The sequence below is a fragment of the Scyliorhinus torazame genome, chromosome 11 (assembly GCF_047496885.1).
Source record: "Scyliorhinus torazame isolate Kashiwa2021f chromosome 11, sScyTor2.1, whole genome shotgun sequence".
Classification (NCBI taxonomy): Eukaryota; Metazoa; Chordata; class Chondrichthyes; order Carcharhiniformes; family Scyliorhinidae; genus Scyliorhinus; species Scyliorhinus torazame.
The window spans coordinates 149,861,353-149,877,306 of NC_092717.1; the positions used below are offsets into that span (position 1 = coordinate 149,861,353).

General features: G+C 45.0%; 1 protein-coding gene across 1 annotated transcript in view; it reads right to left on the reverse strand.

Annotated features, from left to right (window-relative positions):
• rock1 (Rho-associated, coiled-coil containing protein kinase 1) overlaps positions 1–15,954 on the reverse strand; it is a 264,118-nt gene that overhangs the window by 53,936 nt on the left and 194,228 nt on the right. The window contains exon 22 of the mRNA XM_072467883.1: positions 3,404–3,507. Coding sequence (XP_072323984.1) covers positions 3,404–3,507 — 104 coding nt within the window. The remainder of the gene's footprint in view (positions 1–3,403; positions 3,508–15,954) is intronic.

Consider the following 15,954-nt stretch of genomic DNA (forward strand, 5'->3'; position numbering starts at 1 on the left):
GGTAGCCCAAGTGATTAGCACTGTGGCTTCACAGCGTCGGGGTCCAGGTTAGATTCCCCGCTGGGTCACTGTCTGTACGGAGTCTGCATGTTCTCCCCGTGTCTGCGTGGATTTCCTCTGGGTGCTCCGGTTTCCTCCCACAGTCCAAAGATGTGCAGGTTAGGTGGATTGGCCATGATAAATTGCCCTTAGTGACCAAAAAACGATAGGAGGGGTTATTGGGTTACGGGGATAGGGTGGAAGTGAGGGCTTAAGTGGGTCGGTGCAGACTCGATGGGCCGAATGGCCTCCTTCTGCACTGTATGTTCTATATTATTTGAAAAAAATATTAACTCTATTTTTAAATTAAACCTCTTGATTTTTTAAAGAGTTTCTCTCTTGATTTATGTGACAGTAGGATTGACATGGCTATTACTCACTCTGATCCCTCTGATAAGCCATCACCTATTACTTTCTGTACACTCACTATCAACCCTCTAATATTCTGTGCGACTTTATATGTTTGTGAACTCCAGGGAAGGAAAACACACACAACCAGGCAGTCCCCTTGATCAATACACAAACACTTAGGAACAATTGTCCAGTAACGAGTTCCTAAATTCAATGGAAATTGGATTATTTCTACAAAGAACAAAGAAAATTACAGCATATGAACAGGCCCTTTAACCCTCAAAGCCTGTGCTGATCACGATGCCCCAACTAAAAAAAAAACCTCCTGCCCTTACTCGGTCCATATCCCTCTATTTCCTCCCTATTCATGCACCCATCCAGATGCCTCTTAAATGTTGCTATTGTGGCTGCTTCCACCACATCCTCTGGCAGTGCATTCCTGGCACCCACCACTTTCTGCGTGAAAAACGTACTCCGCTCATCTCCCTTTAACTTTCTCCCTCTCACCTTGAACCTGTGCCCCTTGTAATTGAAACTTCCACCCTTGGAAAAAGCCTCTGGCAATCCACCCTGTCTATGCTTTTCGTAATTTTGTAAACCTCTTTCAGGTCTCCCCTCAACCTCAGTCTTTCCCATGACAACAATCATAGTTTATTCAACCACTCCTCCTAGCCAAAACCCTCAAAACCATATCCTGGCGAATCTTCTTTGCACTCTCTCCAAAGCTTCCATATCCTTCTGATAATGTGGTGACCAGAACTGCACAGAATACTCCAAATGCGGCCGAACCAAGATTTTATATCGCTGCAACGTGATTCACAACTCCTGTACTCAATGGCCCGGCTCGAAGGCAAGCATGCCATATGCCTTCTTAGTCACCTTGCAACCTGTGATGCCACTTTTAGGGAACTGTGGACCTGCACACCCAGATCTCTCTGTATGTTAATGTTCCTAAGGGTTCTGCCATTTCCAGTATAATTCATACCTAGATTTGATCCTCCAAAATGCATCACCTCGCATTTGTCCGAATTAAACTCCATCTGTCATTTCTGTACCCAAGTCTCCAATCTATCTATATCCTGTTGTATCCTCTGAAAATCCTCGGCACTATCAGCAACTCCTCCAATCTTTGTGTCATCTGCAAACTTACTAATCAGACCACCCACATTTTCCTCCAGATCATTTATATATACTACAAACAACAGAGGTCCCAGCACAGATCCCTGTGGTACTAGCCACAGATCTCCATTCTGAAAAACACCCTTCCACCGCTACTCTCTATCTTCTATAACCAAGCCAATTCTGTACTCATCTAGCCAGCCCACCCTGAATCCCATGTGATTTTAGTTTTTGTATCAGTCTGCCATGAGGGACCTTGTCAAACGCCTTACTAAGTCCATATAAACTCCATCCACAGCCCTTCCCTCATCAATTTTCCTTGTCATCCTCTTCAAAAAAACTCAATCAAGTTGGTGAGACATGACCTTCCCCGTTAAAACCATGCTGCCAAGTGACTTCTCTTCCTGATTATTAAACCTGCACATTCCTGGCACAATTGTGTGCTGTATGTTATAGATTAAACTAAAAAGCTCAAATAATGTTCCAGCAATACCCCAATCCACTTAATTTAACCTGTTCCTGAATAGAGGTACCCAAGCACAATACAATGCAGAGGGAGAGATTGCAACGTATATTCTAAATTCTTTTCTTTAAAGTGCCCTAACTGCAATGGTATTTCTGGCATCTTGTCACAGACATGCTGGCATGAAATGCACTCAACGGCATAATGTAATAACATGTTTGAGTACTGTGTACACTTCACGGATATAATGGTTAATGAGAGCAGCAGTGGCTGTTGCCTGGTTACAAGCTGGACCAATATGTAACGGCCTCTGAAAGATGGGTTTTAAGAACGCCTGTTAAAAATCCTGACTTTTAGAACTCTATTAAGAGATTGCAAGTGAGAATTAATTTCACTCAGCAATTGCATCTTCTGTGACAAATTTGTGAGAGTTTGTAAGCTTGGGAAAGAGCAATTAATGAAATGAAAATAAAAACTGTGGAGGAGTTACCCCCGCCAACATCCATTAAGGTAGTTGAGTCATTTTTGCAAATGTTGGGGTATTGCTGAAAAACAAGTTAACTCTCCAGGCAAAAAGCACTTTAACTCCACTTTTAGGGAGTTCCCCAATCAAACCACAGTGAATTAGCCCAGACTGAAAAACACATTCCTCTGGGCAATTTACTGTTCTGGCTCCGAAAAGCTCCCAGGACCTACAAAACAAAATTGTTTTTAAAAACATGACCACTGCAGTCAGACACACTATAACCCAGGTTTTTAACCCTTACAGTGCCAAAGGTTTCTTATCCAATATTCCTAAAATCCTCCATTTGTCACAATGCTAATAAGTCAGGGGGCACGGCAGCACAGTGGTTAGCACAGTTGCTTCACAGCTCCAGGGTCCCAGGTTCGATTCCCGGCTTGGGTCACTGTCTGTGCGGAATATGCACATTCTCCCCGTGTCTGCGTGGGTTTCCGTCGGGTGCTCCGGTTTCCTCCCACAGTCCAAAGATATGCAGGTTAGGTGGATTGGCCGTGCAAAATTACCCTTAGTGTCCAAAAAGGTTAGGTTGGGTTACGGGAATAGAATGGAGATAAGGGCTTATGTAGGATACGCTTTCCAAGGGCCTGTGCAGACTCGATGGGCCAAATGGCCTCCTTCTGCACTGTAAAATTCTATGATTCTAAGTCAAATGTTAAGATAAAAGATAGGGGTCTAGCTATTCTGTGGTAACACGGAATGAACAAAATGTTTTCCTTTACCATAAATATCCTAAATTGTTTCCTTGTCTTGTTTCCTGTAGACCAACGACATTTAGATAAATGCAAAACAAATTTACAGGATTATATATAATAAATGTTGAGCAATATGTATGTGTTCCATCTGATACTGTAGTATTTCAGCACCAGTCATCCTTCGAAAAACAAGTTCATAACATGAAGTTATTTTACCTTTCACTGATAATCTCCTGCATCCTTTTCTGAAGCTCGCTATTTATTCTGTATTTCTCTTCATTCTCTTCTTTCAGTTCCTTAACCTGAGTCTTATACAGAGTCTGTGAACAAATCCAACCAATTGTTCATAATACAATACTTCATGTTGGAAAACAAAGGAATAAACCAAGAGTATAATTTACCACAAATAAATCATAAATGTGTGCATGTAAAATTCACCCTGCATCTTCCAAAGATCAAAGTGCTATACTGTAGTTAAACAAACAATAAAACTTCAGAACAAGAATCATTCCACCTATTAAGCTTGCTCCTTCATCGGATGAAAGAGCAGCGCTCCGAAAGCTTGTGATTTCAAATAAACCTGTTAGACTTTAACCTGGTGTTGTGAGACTTCTTACTGTGCCCACCCCAGTCCAACGCCGGCATCTCCACATCAGACCTTGTACATGAATTTTCAAGGATATTTCATCATTTCAATTAAACCTGCGCCTCAGCCTATGAACCAGTGAAATATACTCAAGGAGGCAATTTGTCAATTATGAAACAAGAATGTAATGCCCTGAAAGACAAAGGCAAAATGGCAATGTAACCATTGTCTAAAAGAGTGGTTAGGGTGAGTATAAAATGAATAAGAAAGGAGAATTACAATAAGATTGAATAAAATTGCAGGAATTAGCAGCTGGAGAAATAGACAAATGGAGTCAAAGACACTAATGAATATGACAAATGAGGAGTGTGAGAACATAGATAATATAATATCAAATGTTCTACTATAAATAATACATTGAAGATTTCAAGGAAACATTAACCAGGATTGGATCTGAGAACAGTAGGTAATAAAGCCATGGTGAGCTTGCCAAATAAAATTTGGCTTTGGTCCTCATATTAGAAAACAAGGATCTGAAACTAGAAACTAGACCAGACAGCAACATTTACATAAACTTACAGGGATGAAAAAAAAAGCTGTAATAAATAAGCTAATGTATTCAAAACATACAATTTTAAAAACCTTCATCTTCGGGTTCAGATTGACACTGAAAAATGGAAAATTTACATCATTATTCAAAAAAGAAAGGATCCAAAAGGAGGATATCTTACCCATGGATTTCAGGAGGTGTTTAAAAGACTGTATAAGAGCATGCCAGAGGCTGTAAATTCTGTGGTGAGTAACTCACGTCTTGAATCCCCAAAGCTTATCCACAATCTACAAAGCTCAAGTCAAGAATATGATTGAACATTCTCCGTTTGCTTGGATGAGTTCAGCTCCAACCACATTCAAGAAGCTCAACACCACCCAGGCCAAAGCAGCCCACTTGATTGGCACCCATCCACCGCAATAAACAATTTTTTTCCTCCATTACCGATGCACAAGGGCAGCAGTGCTCATCTACAAGGAGCACTGCAGCAATTCACCAAGGTTCCTTCGACAGCACCTTCCAAACCCATAGCCTCTATATTCTTGATGCCAGCGCCACAAGCATTCAGGTAATACTGAGGTAAAATCAATCACAAAGAACTGGATATGGTGTCCGGATGACTGAAATGCATCTTCTTCGCTAGGTGTTATTTTTTCAACTCTCAAATAGCCAACATTCCAGAGGAGGCTACATGAAATGCTGCAAAGACATTCTGAAGCGCTCCTTGAAGCATGACAGCATTAATGGGGAAGAGCTTACCACCAATCGGCAAATGTGGCAGTCAAGTGGTTGAAGGGAGAACTTGTTTACATTTCTTCGAATAGTGCAGTGAGATTTTCTTATGTCCATCTGTGCAGGCATACAGGGATTCAGCTTGACAAATCTATTAAAATTCTTTGAAGATGTAACTAGTAGAGTTGACCAGGGAGAACCGGTGGATGTGGTTTATTTTGACTTCAGCAGGCTTTCAACAAGGTCTCACATAGCAGATTAATATGTAAAATTAAAGCACATGGGATTACGGGTAGTGTCTTTTTGATGGATAAAAAGCTGGTTAGCAGATAGGAAGCAAAAAGTTGGAATAAATGGGTCTTTTTCTGATTGCAGGCAGTGACTCGTGGGGTACCGCAGTGATCTGTGCTAGGACACAACTGTTTACATTATATATTAATGATTTGAACAAGGGAACTAGATGTATTATATCCAAATTTCCAGATGATACAAAGTTGGGTGGGAGTGTGAGCTGTGAGGAGGATGCAGAGATGCTTCAGTGGCGTTTGGACAGGCTGTGTGAGTGGGCACATACATGGCAGATGCAGTAATAATGTGGATAAATGTGAGGTTATCCGCTTCGGTAGCAAAAATAGGATGGCAGATTATTTGAATGGGTGTAAATTGAGAGAGGTGGATACTCAGCGAGACCTGGGTGTTCCCATGTATCAGTTGCTGAAAGTAAGTGTGCAGGTACAACAGGCAGTAAAGAAGGCAAATGGTATGTTGGTCTTCATAGCGAGAGGATTTGAATATAGGAATAGAAATGTTTTACTGCCGTTGTATAGGATATCGGTGAGGCCACACATGGGAATATTGTGTGCAGTTTTGGTGTCCTTATCTGAGGACGAATGTTCTTGCTATGGAGGGAGTGCAGCGAAGGTTTACCTGGTTGATTCCTGGGATGGCGGGACTGTCATATGAGGAGAGACTAAATCGGTTAGAATTATATTCATTGGAGTTTAGAAGAGTGAGAGGGGATCTCATAGAAACTTACAAAATTCTAACAGGATTAGACAGGGTAGATTCAGAAAGAATGTTCCCGATGGTGGAGGAGTCCAGAATTAGGGGTCATAGTTTGAGGATAAGGGGTAAACCTTTTTGGTCTGAGGTGAGGAGAAAGTTCTTCATCCAGAGTGTGAATCTATGGAATTCGCTACAACAGAAAGTAGTTGAGGCCAAATGGTTTTGTGATTTCAGGAAGGAATTCGATATCGCTCTTGGTGCTAAAGGGATCAAGGAATATGGGGGGGGAAGGCGGGATCAGGATATTGAACTTGATGATCAGCCATGATCATAATGAATGGCAGAGCAGGTTCAAAGGGCTGAATGTCCCCCTCCTGCTTTGTTTTGTCTGATTACATCACTGCTTTCCAAATGCTGTGAAATCCTTAATGGACTCTCGCAACTTCGCTACTGCCGACCTTTTGAATAACAGGGTTATATTAGCTACCCTGCAACCCGTAGGAACCATTCCAGCCTCCAAAGAATTTTGGAAAATAACCACCAATCAGAACAGATGTGACGGAACTGGGAGAATGGGATGGAGTCCTCACAGGATGTGAAGTGTAAAGAGCTGTGGTCAAGTTGCTGTGGCAGTCAGTGGGCTTGTAATGGATACTAGTGGACAGTCTATCCCCAGAAATGGAGATAGAGAGGTCAAGGAACGGAAAGGTAGGAGGTGAACTACGTAAAAGTGATTGAGGGGTGGGAATTGGAAGCAAAATTGATACATATTCCAGGTCTAGACGGGAACAGATTAATGGTGGCAAAACAATGAAACCCACCTTCAGCAGCAGAGGACAGAAATAGTGAGGAATCATGGCCAGGATTCTTCAAAATCCTGGCCAAGAGTTGACGCCAGCGTAAACACCGGAGTGGTGTATGCCAGCGTCAATGGGTCTCCTGGCCCAGCAATTCATCGGTCTTCAGGGGGCTAGCACGGCGCCGGAGTACTGCGCACTGCTCCAGCGCTGAAAGGTGGCCCTGCACGGCTGGGTTGCCGGCTCTGCGCCGGCGTGGAGCAACATGTCGGGGACCTTACAGCAGGCCGCGCGGAAGGAGGTAGGCTCCCTCCAGATCGCGGCCGCCCGCCGATTGGAAGCCCCCGATCACGGGCCTGGGCCCCATAGAGCCCCCCCCCCACCAGGACGTCCACTGCGGGCGCGGGTCCAAGCTCCCGCCGGGTGGTACCAAGTTGGAATCACGGCGGCGGGAGTTCGGCCTGTCCCCCGCGGAGAATCGCCGCGGGGGCCTATTTCAGCGGCCCCCGACCGCCGCCGCGTCGACTGCGGTTGGTGTCGATTCTCCGGTCACCGGAGAAGCGTCCCAGCATTGCAGGAATTTCCCGTGCCCGCGGCAATTCTCCGACCCGGTGCGAGCTTGGAGAATCCCACCCCATGTTTAATAAGTACGAAGTCTTACAACACCAGGTTAAAGTCCAACAGGTTTGTTTCGATGTCACTAGCTTTCGGAGCACTGCTCCTTCCTCAGGTGAATGAAGAGGTATGTTCCAGAAACACATATATAGACAGATTCAAAGATGCCAAACAATGCTTGAAATGCGACCATTAGCAGGTGATTAAATCTTTACAGATCCAGAGATGGGATAACCCCAGGTTAAAGAGGTGTGAATTGTGTCAAGCCAGGACAGTTGGTAGGATTTCCTACCAACTGTCCTGGCTTGACACAATTCACACCTCTTTAACCTGGGGTTACCCCATCTCTGGATCTGTAAAGATTTAATCACCTGCTAATGGTCACATTTCAAGCATTGTTTGGCATCTTTGAATCTGTCTATATATGTGTTTCTGGAACATACCTCTTCATTCACCTGAGGAAGGAGCAGCGCTCCGAAAGCTAGTGACATCGAAACAAACCTGTTGGACTTTAACCTGGTGTTGTAAGACTTCGTACTGTGCTCACCCCAGTCCAACGCCGGCATCTCCACATCATGTTTAATAAGAGTGAGGAAATTAAAATAATTAATATTAAAGTAAATGTACAAGAGAAAGTAATGGAACTAAAAGCTGACAAGTCTCTTGGATCTGATGACCTATATCCTCGGGTTCGAAAAGATGCAGCTGCAGAGATAATGGTTATGATCTTCCAAAATTCACTATATTCTGGCATGGCCCCAACGGATCAGAATTGACAAATATAACACCTTTATCCAAGAAAGGAGGGAGAGGAAAAATAAGGGAATGACAGGATTTCTGAGAGTTATGGTTCCACACGGGCTTTGGTATCAAACTGGGGTTCTGAGCCCCTAATTACTGGCGGTATGCCTGATCGCAAAATCTTCCCAGTATGCTTATTGGCAAAATCATCCCAGATTTTCCATAATGGTCGCCTCTGCGCTCACCATCCTATTAAGGATGGGGAGTAGGCTCTTGACGCTGTCAGTCCAATCAAAAAATTAGACTTAACGTTAGAAGGGACACGAAACACACCCAAGTGGATCATTTGTACGGAAAGTGTGGCATTTCCTGCCCAAGGCTGCACTGTTTGAAGTATGAAGCCTCCGGCTCAGATGGTCCCCAGATTGCAGCCAGCATGCCCGCAAAATCAGAACTAATTAGGCCCATAATCAACTTAATTGGCTGCCAGTCTCCATGGTGTGAGCAGTCAATTCAAGTCTCTGCCCGCCCATGTGAAACATCCCAGTGAGAAATGTGTTGATGAGCCATCTGAGCGTGGCTCCCACCTATTATCACAGGATTCCATTTCCAAGGCGCTATCATGGGGCTGTGAATATTCAGCCTGAAGAGTCTGTAAAGGGATAGTTTTAGACAGCAAGCCAAAAGGTATAATGCAGGGTAATTTACTTTGATAGGAAGAATAGGACAAAGAGAATAATTTTTCAATCTGAGAAACTACTGTTTGTGTTCAGAGGAATCGGAGTGTCCAGTGCAGAAAGGTAACATGCAAGAACAGCAAGCAATGGGGATGGCAAACGGTATGTTGCCTTTCGTGAAAGGGGGGTTGAGTATACGAATAAGGAGTTCTTCCTGCAACTGTACAGCAATTTGATGAGTCCAAAATTTGGGGCACTGATCTCCATCCCAGAAGGGGGTTCATTAAATTACTTCCTTGAAAGGGAAGATTGTCCCTGAGGAGAGGTTGGGTAGTATGGGCTTATACTTGCCAAAGCATAGAAAAATAAGAGTTGCTCTCATTGAAACACACAAGATTCCGAGAGGACTTAATAGGGTAAATGGTGAAAGGCTGCTTTCTCAGGTTGCAAAGTATGAAACTAGGGACGTAGTCTCAGAATTTTCATCTCAGTCTTTCAGCACTGAGATGAGTAATTTCTGCATTTCAATGGTTATGATTTTTTCGAATTCTCTTCCTGAGAGGGCTATAGATGCTTCCCTGTTGAATATATTTAAAGCTGAGATTGATAAAATGTTGACCTCTAAGGGAATCAAGGCATATAGAAATCAGGCAGCACGGTAAAGTTCAGGTCCAAGGTCAACCACGATCTTGTTGAAAGATGAAGCAGGCTTTAAGATCCATTTGGCTTACTTCGGCTTTGGTTAGCTCAGTTGGCTGGTTCATGATGCAAAGCGACGCCAACACTATGTTCAATTCCCATACTGGCTAGGGTTTCATGAGGTTGCCTTCTCAACTTTGTCCCTCCCTGAGGTGTGGTGGCCCTCAGGTTAAATGATCACCAGTCAATTCTCAAAAGGGAGAGCAGCCTATAGTCCTCTGGATTGTCGCGACAATTTCCTGCTGCTATTTCTTATCTTTTTATCAATAGTGACAAAAACTTGGTTAAAGGTTGAGTTTAAAAAAAATAAATTTAGAATACCCAATTCATTTTTTCCAATTAAGGGGCAATTTAGCGAGGCCAATCCACCAACCCTGCACATCTTTGGGTTGCGGGGTCGAAACCCACGCAAACACGGGGAGAATGTGCAAACTCCACACGGATAGTGACCCAGAGCCGGAATCGAACCTGGGACCTCGGCGCCGTGAGGCAGCAGGGCTAACCTGCTGCGTCACCGTGCTGCCCTAAAGGTTGAGTTTTAAGGAGGGTCTTTGCATAAGTAAAAGAAAGTCAAAAGGTTTCGGAAGAAAATTCCAGATTGTGGGACTAATCAGCTAAAGGCGCAATTGCTAATAGTGGGACACATAAAAGGCATCACAAGAACAGAAAGTATGCGTGATGGTTTGGAGGCTGCCTCAGAAGTGGTGAGCAAGGTCTCGTGGAAGTTATCGGCAGCAAAGCTTTGGGTGATCTGAAGTTTATGGAGCACTTATGATGTGTAGTCCGTCAAACTTGATACACATTTCCATTTTATTTCCAAGGGAAGACTGCAAACCTTTGTGGGTTTCAGTGCTTTGTTATCAAATGCCATTCAGTATCCTAGAATGCATAATATCTCAACTTATTACGAAAACAGTATAGACAGTGGGATTGCTTACAAAAAATTAACATGATTATGGCATTAATTATTAAGATGTATTTCTTTGTGTACTTACAGGCATACTGCACACCTGCTAGTGGCACTATAAAGCTTCCAATACCACAAAACAGTTTGTTATTTGTATTACAACCCTAGTACAGAGCAATGCATAATAATTATTTCCTCAATCGGATATTTCAGTTAAATTTGAAAATGTTAAAAACAGGTGCAATGTTACAAATTTGTAGGGATCTGCAGTATACTGGTATTGCTATTTGAGAAGATTTTCTGACGTAAACCTTTGGAGATTTGTCCATGCGTGTTGCCTGAGTAAGACCATAAGACCATAAGACATAGGAGCGGAAGTAAGGCCATTCAGCCCACCGAGTCCACTCCACCATTCAATCATGGCTGATTTCAACTCTATTTACTCGCTCTCTCTCCATAGCCCTTAATTCTTCGAGAAATCAAGAATTTATAAACTTCTGTCTTAAAGACACTCAACGTCCCGGCCTCCACCGCCCTCTGTGGCAATGAATTCCACAGACCCAACACTCTCTGGCTGAAGAAACTTCTCCTCATCTCTGTTCTAAAGTGACTCCCTTTTATTCTAAGGCTGTGCCCCTGGGTCCTAGTCTCCCCAGCTAATGGAAACAACTTCCCTACGTCCACCCTATCTAAGCCATTCATTACCTTGTAAGTTTCTATTAGATCTCCCCTCAACCTCCTAAACTCCAATGAATATAATCCCAGGATCCTCAGACCTTCATCGTATGTTAGGCCTACCATTCCTGGGATCATCCGTGTAAATCTCCGCTGGACCGTGGGGCCCAAAATTGCTCACAGTATTCTAAATGGGGCCTAACTAATGCTTTATAAAGCTTCAGAAGTACATCCCTGCTTTTATATTCCAAGCCTCTTGAGATAAATGACAACACTGCATTTGCTTTCTTAATTACGGACTCAACCTGCAAGTTTACCTTTAGAGAATCCTGGACTAGGACTCCCAAGTCCCTTTGCACTTCAGCATTATGAATTTTGTCACCGTTTAGAAAATAGTCCATGCCTGTATTCTTTTTTCCAAAGTGCAAGACCTCGCACTTGCCCACGTTGAATTTCATCAGCCATTTCTTGGACCACTCTCCTAAACTGTCTAAATCTTTCTGCAGCCATCCACCTTCTCAATACTACCTGCCCCTCCACCTATCTTTGTATCATCGGCAAACTTAGCCAGAATGCCCCCAGTCCCATCATCTAGATCGTTAATATATAAAGAGAACAGCTGTGGCCCCAACACTGAACCCTGCGGGACACCACTCGTCACCGGTTGCCATTCCGAAAAAGAACCTTTTATCCCAACTCTCTGCCTTCTGTCTGACAGCCAATTGTCAATCCATGTTAGTACCTTGCCTCGAATACCATGGGCCCTTATTTTACTCAGCAGTCTCCCGTGAGGCACCTTATCAAAGGTATTTTGGAAGTCAAGATAGATAACATCCATTGGCTCTCCTTGGTCTAACCTATTTGTTATCTCTTCAAAGAATTCTTAACAGGTTTGGCAGGACCTCCCCTTATTAAATCCATGCTGACTTGTCCTAATCCGACCCTGCACTTCCAGGAATTTAGAAATCTCATCCTTAACAATGGATTCTAGAATCTTGCCAACAACCGAGGTTAGGCTAATTGGCCTATAATTTTCCATCTTTTTCCTTGTTCCCTTCTTGAACAGGGGGGTTACAACAGCGATTTTCCAATCCTCTGGGACTTTCCCTGACTCCAGTGACTTTTGAAAGATCATAACTAACGCCTCCACTATTTCTTCAGCTACCTCCTTTAGAACTCTAGGATGTAGCCCATCTGGGCCCGGAGATTTATCAATTTTTAGACCTCTTAGTTTCTCTAGCACTTTCTCCTTTGTGATGGCTACCATATTCAACTCTGCCCCCTGACTCTCCTGAATTGTTGGGATATTATTCATGTCTTCTACTGTGAAGACTGGCGCAAAGTACTTATTTAGTTCCTCAGCTATTTCTTTGTCTCCCATCACTAGATTACCAGCGTCATTTTGGAGCGGCCCAATGTCTACTTTTGCCTCCTGTTTGTTTTTAATGTATTTAAAGAAACTTTTACTATCATTCCTAATGTTACTGGCTAGCCTACCTTCATATTTGATCCTCTCTTTCCTTATTTCTCTCTTTGATATCCTCTGTTTGTTTTTGTAGCCTTCCCAATCTTCTGACTTCCCACTACTCTTTGCCACATTATAGGCTTTCTCTTTTGCTTTGATGCATTCCCTAACTTCCTTTGTCAGCCATGGCTGCCTAATCCCCCCTCTGATAACCTTTCTTTTCTTTGGGATGAACCTCTGTACTGTGTCCTCAATTACTCCCAGAAACTCCTGCCATTGCAGTAAGGGCATGTGATTGAGAAAAGGCCACTGAGGCTACAATGTAAAACAAATTTGAATCTAAAGAGAAGATTATAGTTGGAATTAATTGTAGACCCGAGAACACGCGTGTTGCTGTGGGTATATTTTATTGTATTCAAAGTTAACTCCTCAAATATCAGAGTATCACACTGGGGACTTCCGGTGGCGACCATGGAGAGTGGTCGCACATTTGGTGGCTCCCACCTGTGGTGGATTCTTCGGACCTTATCCCAGGTTACCAGGTGGATGTAAAGCAGAATAAAGGTGCAAGAGAGTGAGGGGAAGAGACTGATCCTCTGGTGTATGGAGCTGAGGGCCAGAACTGGTCGAAAAAGAGGGAATCAGTTGGTTGGAACTGGTGCGGCGCCTGCGACGTATGTCGAGATGGTGGAGAGGCAGGGAGCGGCCCTGCCGGCTCAATGGTCGACGGAACAGCTGGTGAGCTTCTTGAATGAGATGTTCACCCAACAATGGAAGGAGAGTCTGGAGGACCTGGCCCGGGCGGTGGATTCTATCAGGGCGGTGGTCAACCACGTGGAAACGAAGCTGTTGGCCCAGGGTCAGGTGATCCAGAAGATGGAGGAGGTGGCAGGGGAACACGAGGAGCACTTTGCCTTGATGGCAGTGGAGATGGGGCTGATGTGTGATCAGTAGAAGCGGCTTCAGGAGAAGGTCGAGGACCGAGGGAGGTCACGCAGGCAGAATATAAGGATCATGGGCCTGCCGGAGGGGAGTGAAGGAGCCTATGCTGGCGCAAATGTGAAGAGGATGATAAAATAAAATAAATAAATAACTAATCTTTATTGTCACAAGTAGGCTTACATTAACACTGCAATAAAGCTACAGTGAAATGCCCCTAGTCGCCACATTCCAGCTCTTGTTCGGGCACACAGCGAGAGAATTCAGAATTCTTTGCTGGAGAAGCTGCTCGGAGAGTTGCGTTTGAATGGCCCTTGGAGGTGGATCGAGCGCACAGCGCGCTAATGAGTAAGCCCCAGGGGAATGAGCCGCTGAGGGCGATGGTGATGCGAGTGCACTGGTTCCTGGACAAGGAGCAAATTATGAGGTGGGCCAGGCAGGTGAGGTGCTGCACCTGGAAGGGCAGTGAAATCCGAGTGTACCAGAACCTGGGTGCAGAGTTGGCCAAGAGGAGAGCGAGCTTTAACAAGGTCAAGGCAGCCCTCTACAAGAAGTGGGTGAAGTTTGGGCTAAAAAAACCCGGTACGTCTGTGGGTGACCTACGAAGGCCGGGAATTGTACTTTGGTTCGGTGGAGGAGGCGGTAGATTTTGTTAAAGACAATGGACTGGCAGGAGAAGGTGGACCTTGAACTTTGGTGGAGATGCTGTGATGTTGCTGTTATGTTTGGGTCCATTTCCTTTTCTTTTACGGCTTCAGGTTTGTTCATTGTTTAGGGATGGGAGGTTGGTCTCATTGTTTGGGCTTGGGGAAGGGTCGTTTTTGGTTTGTTTGCACTAATGGTACCCCCCCGACCAGGCTGGTCACGTTGAACGTGCGAGGATTGAATGGGTCGGTCAAGAGGGCCTGTGTGTCGCACACTTAAAAGTGATTGAAGGTGGATGTGGCCTTGCTACAAGAGACACACCTGAAGGTGGGGGACCACAATAGGTTGAGGAAGGGATGGGTTGGGCAAGTATTTCATTCGGGTTGGATTTTAAAACGAAGGGGGTGGCAATTTTGGTTAATAAGCAGGTGGCGTTCAAGATGGGAAATATAGTGGCGGACTCTGGGGGAAGGTACGTTATGGTAAGCAGGAAATTGGAGAGGATGGCGGTGGTGTTGGTACACATCTATGCCCCGAACTGGGACAATGAGGAATTTATGAGGCGGGTGCTGAGGAAGATTCCGGATCTGGACTCTCATCGGCTGATTATGGGGGGGGGACTTTAACACAGTCCTGGATCCGAGACTGGACTGGTCGAGCTCGAGGTCAGGTAGGGTGTTGACTACAGCCAAGGAGCTTTGGGGGTTCATAGAGTGCATGGGGAGGGTGGGGTGGGGGGTGGTAGATCCGTGAAGATTTGGGAGCCCGGGGGCAAAATAATTTTTGTTTTATTCCCATGTGCACAAGATGTACTCCCGAATAGATTTTTTTGCATTGGATAAGACACTGTTGGCAGGGGTGATAGATATTGAGTATTCAGCAATAGTGGTGCCTGATCATGCCCCAGACTGGGTGGATTTATCAGTGAGCAAGGGGAGGAGGAGGGGGACGGGCAGCGCCCGCAATGGAGGCTGGATGTGGGATTGTTAGCGGAGGAAGGCCATCCGGGGTATGTTGAGATTAATGACACGGGCGAAGTTTCGGCAGGTACGGTTTGGGAGGCACTAAAAGCAATGGTCAGGGGGGAGTTTATTTCGATTCGGGCACACAGGGAGAAGGCAGAGCGGATGGAGATAGAAAGGCTAGGGGAGGAAATCCTGCAGGTGGATAGGAGATATGCAGAGGCCCTGGAGGAAGGGCTGTTAAAGGAACGCCAGAGGCTGCAAATGGAATTTGGGTTGTTAGCCATGGGTAAGGCGGTAGGGCAGTTGCAAAGGGTGAGAGGGGCAGTATATGAGTATGGGGAGTAAGGAGCATGATGTTAGCTCACCAGTTGAGGAAGCAGGAGGCAGCGAGAGAGATTGGGAAAGTGAAGGACACAGGTGGAAATACGGTCCTGGACCCGGCGGGGGTGAATGGGGTGTTTAGAGGGTTTTACAGCAAATTATACGAGTTGGAACCCCCAGCCGGGGAAGAGGCGGTTTCTGGGAGGATTGGAGTTCCCGAAGATTGAGGAGGGGCTGGTGGAGGGCCTGTTGACCCCAATTGGGCTTGTAGAAGTAGTAGAGGGGCTGGAGGCGATGCAATCGGGTAAGGCCCCGGGACCAGAAGGGTACCCGGTGGAATTTTATAAGAGGTTCATGGCGGTATTGGGGCCGCTCTTGGTAAGGGCCTTCAATGAAGCAAAGGAGTTGGGAGTGCTCCCACCGACGTTGTCACAGGCGACGATCTCCC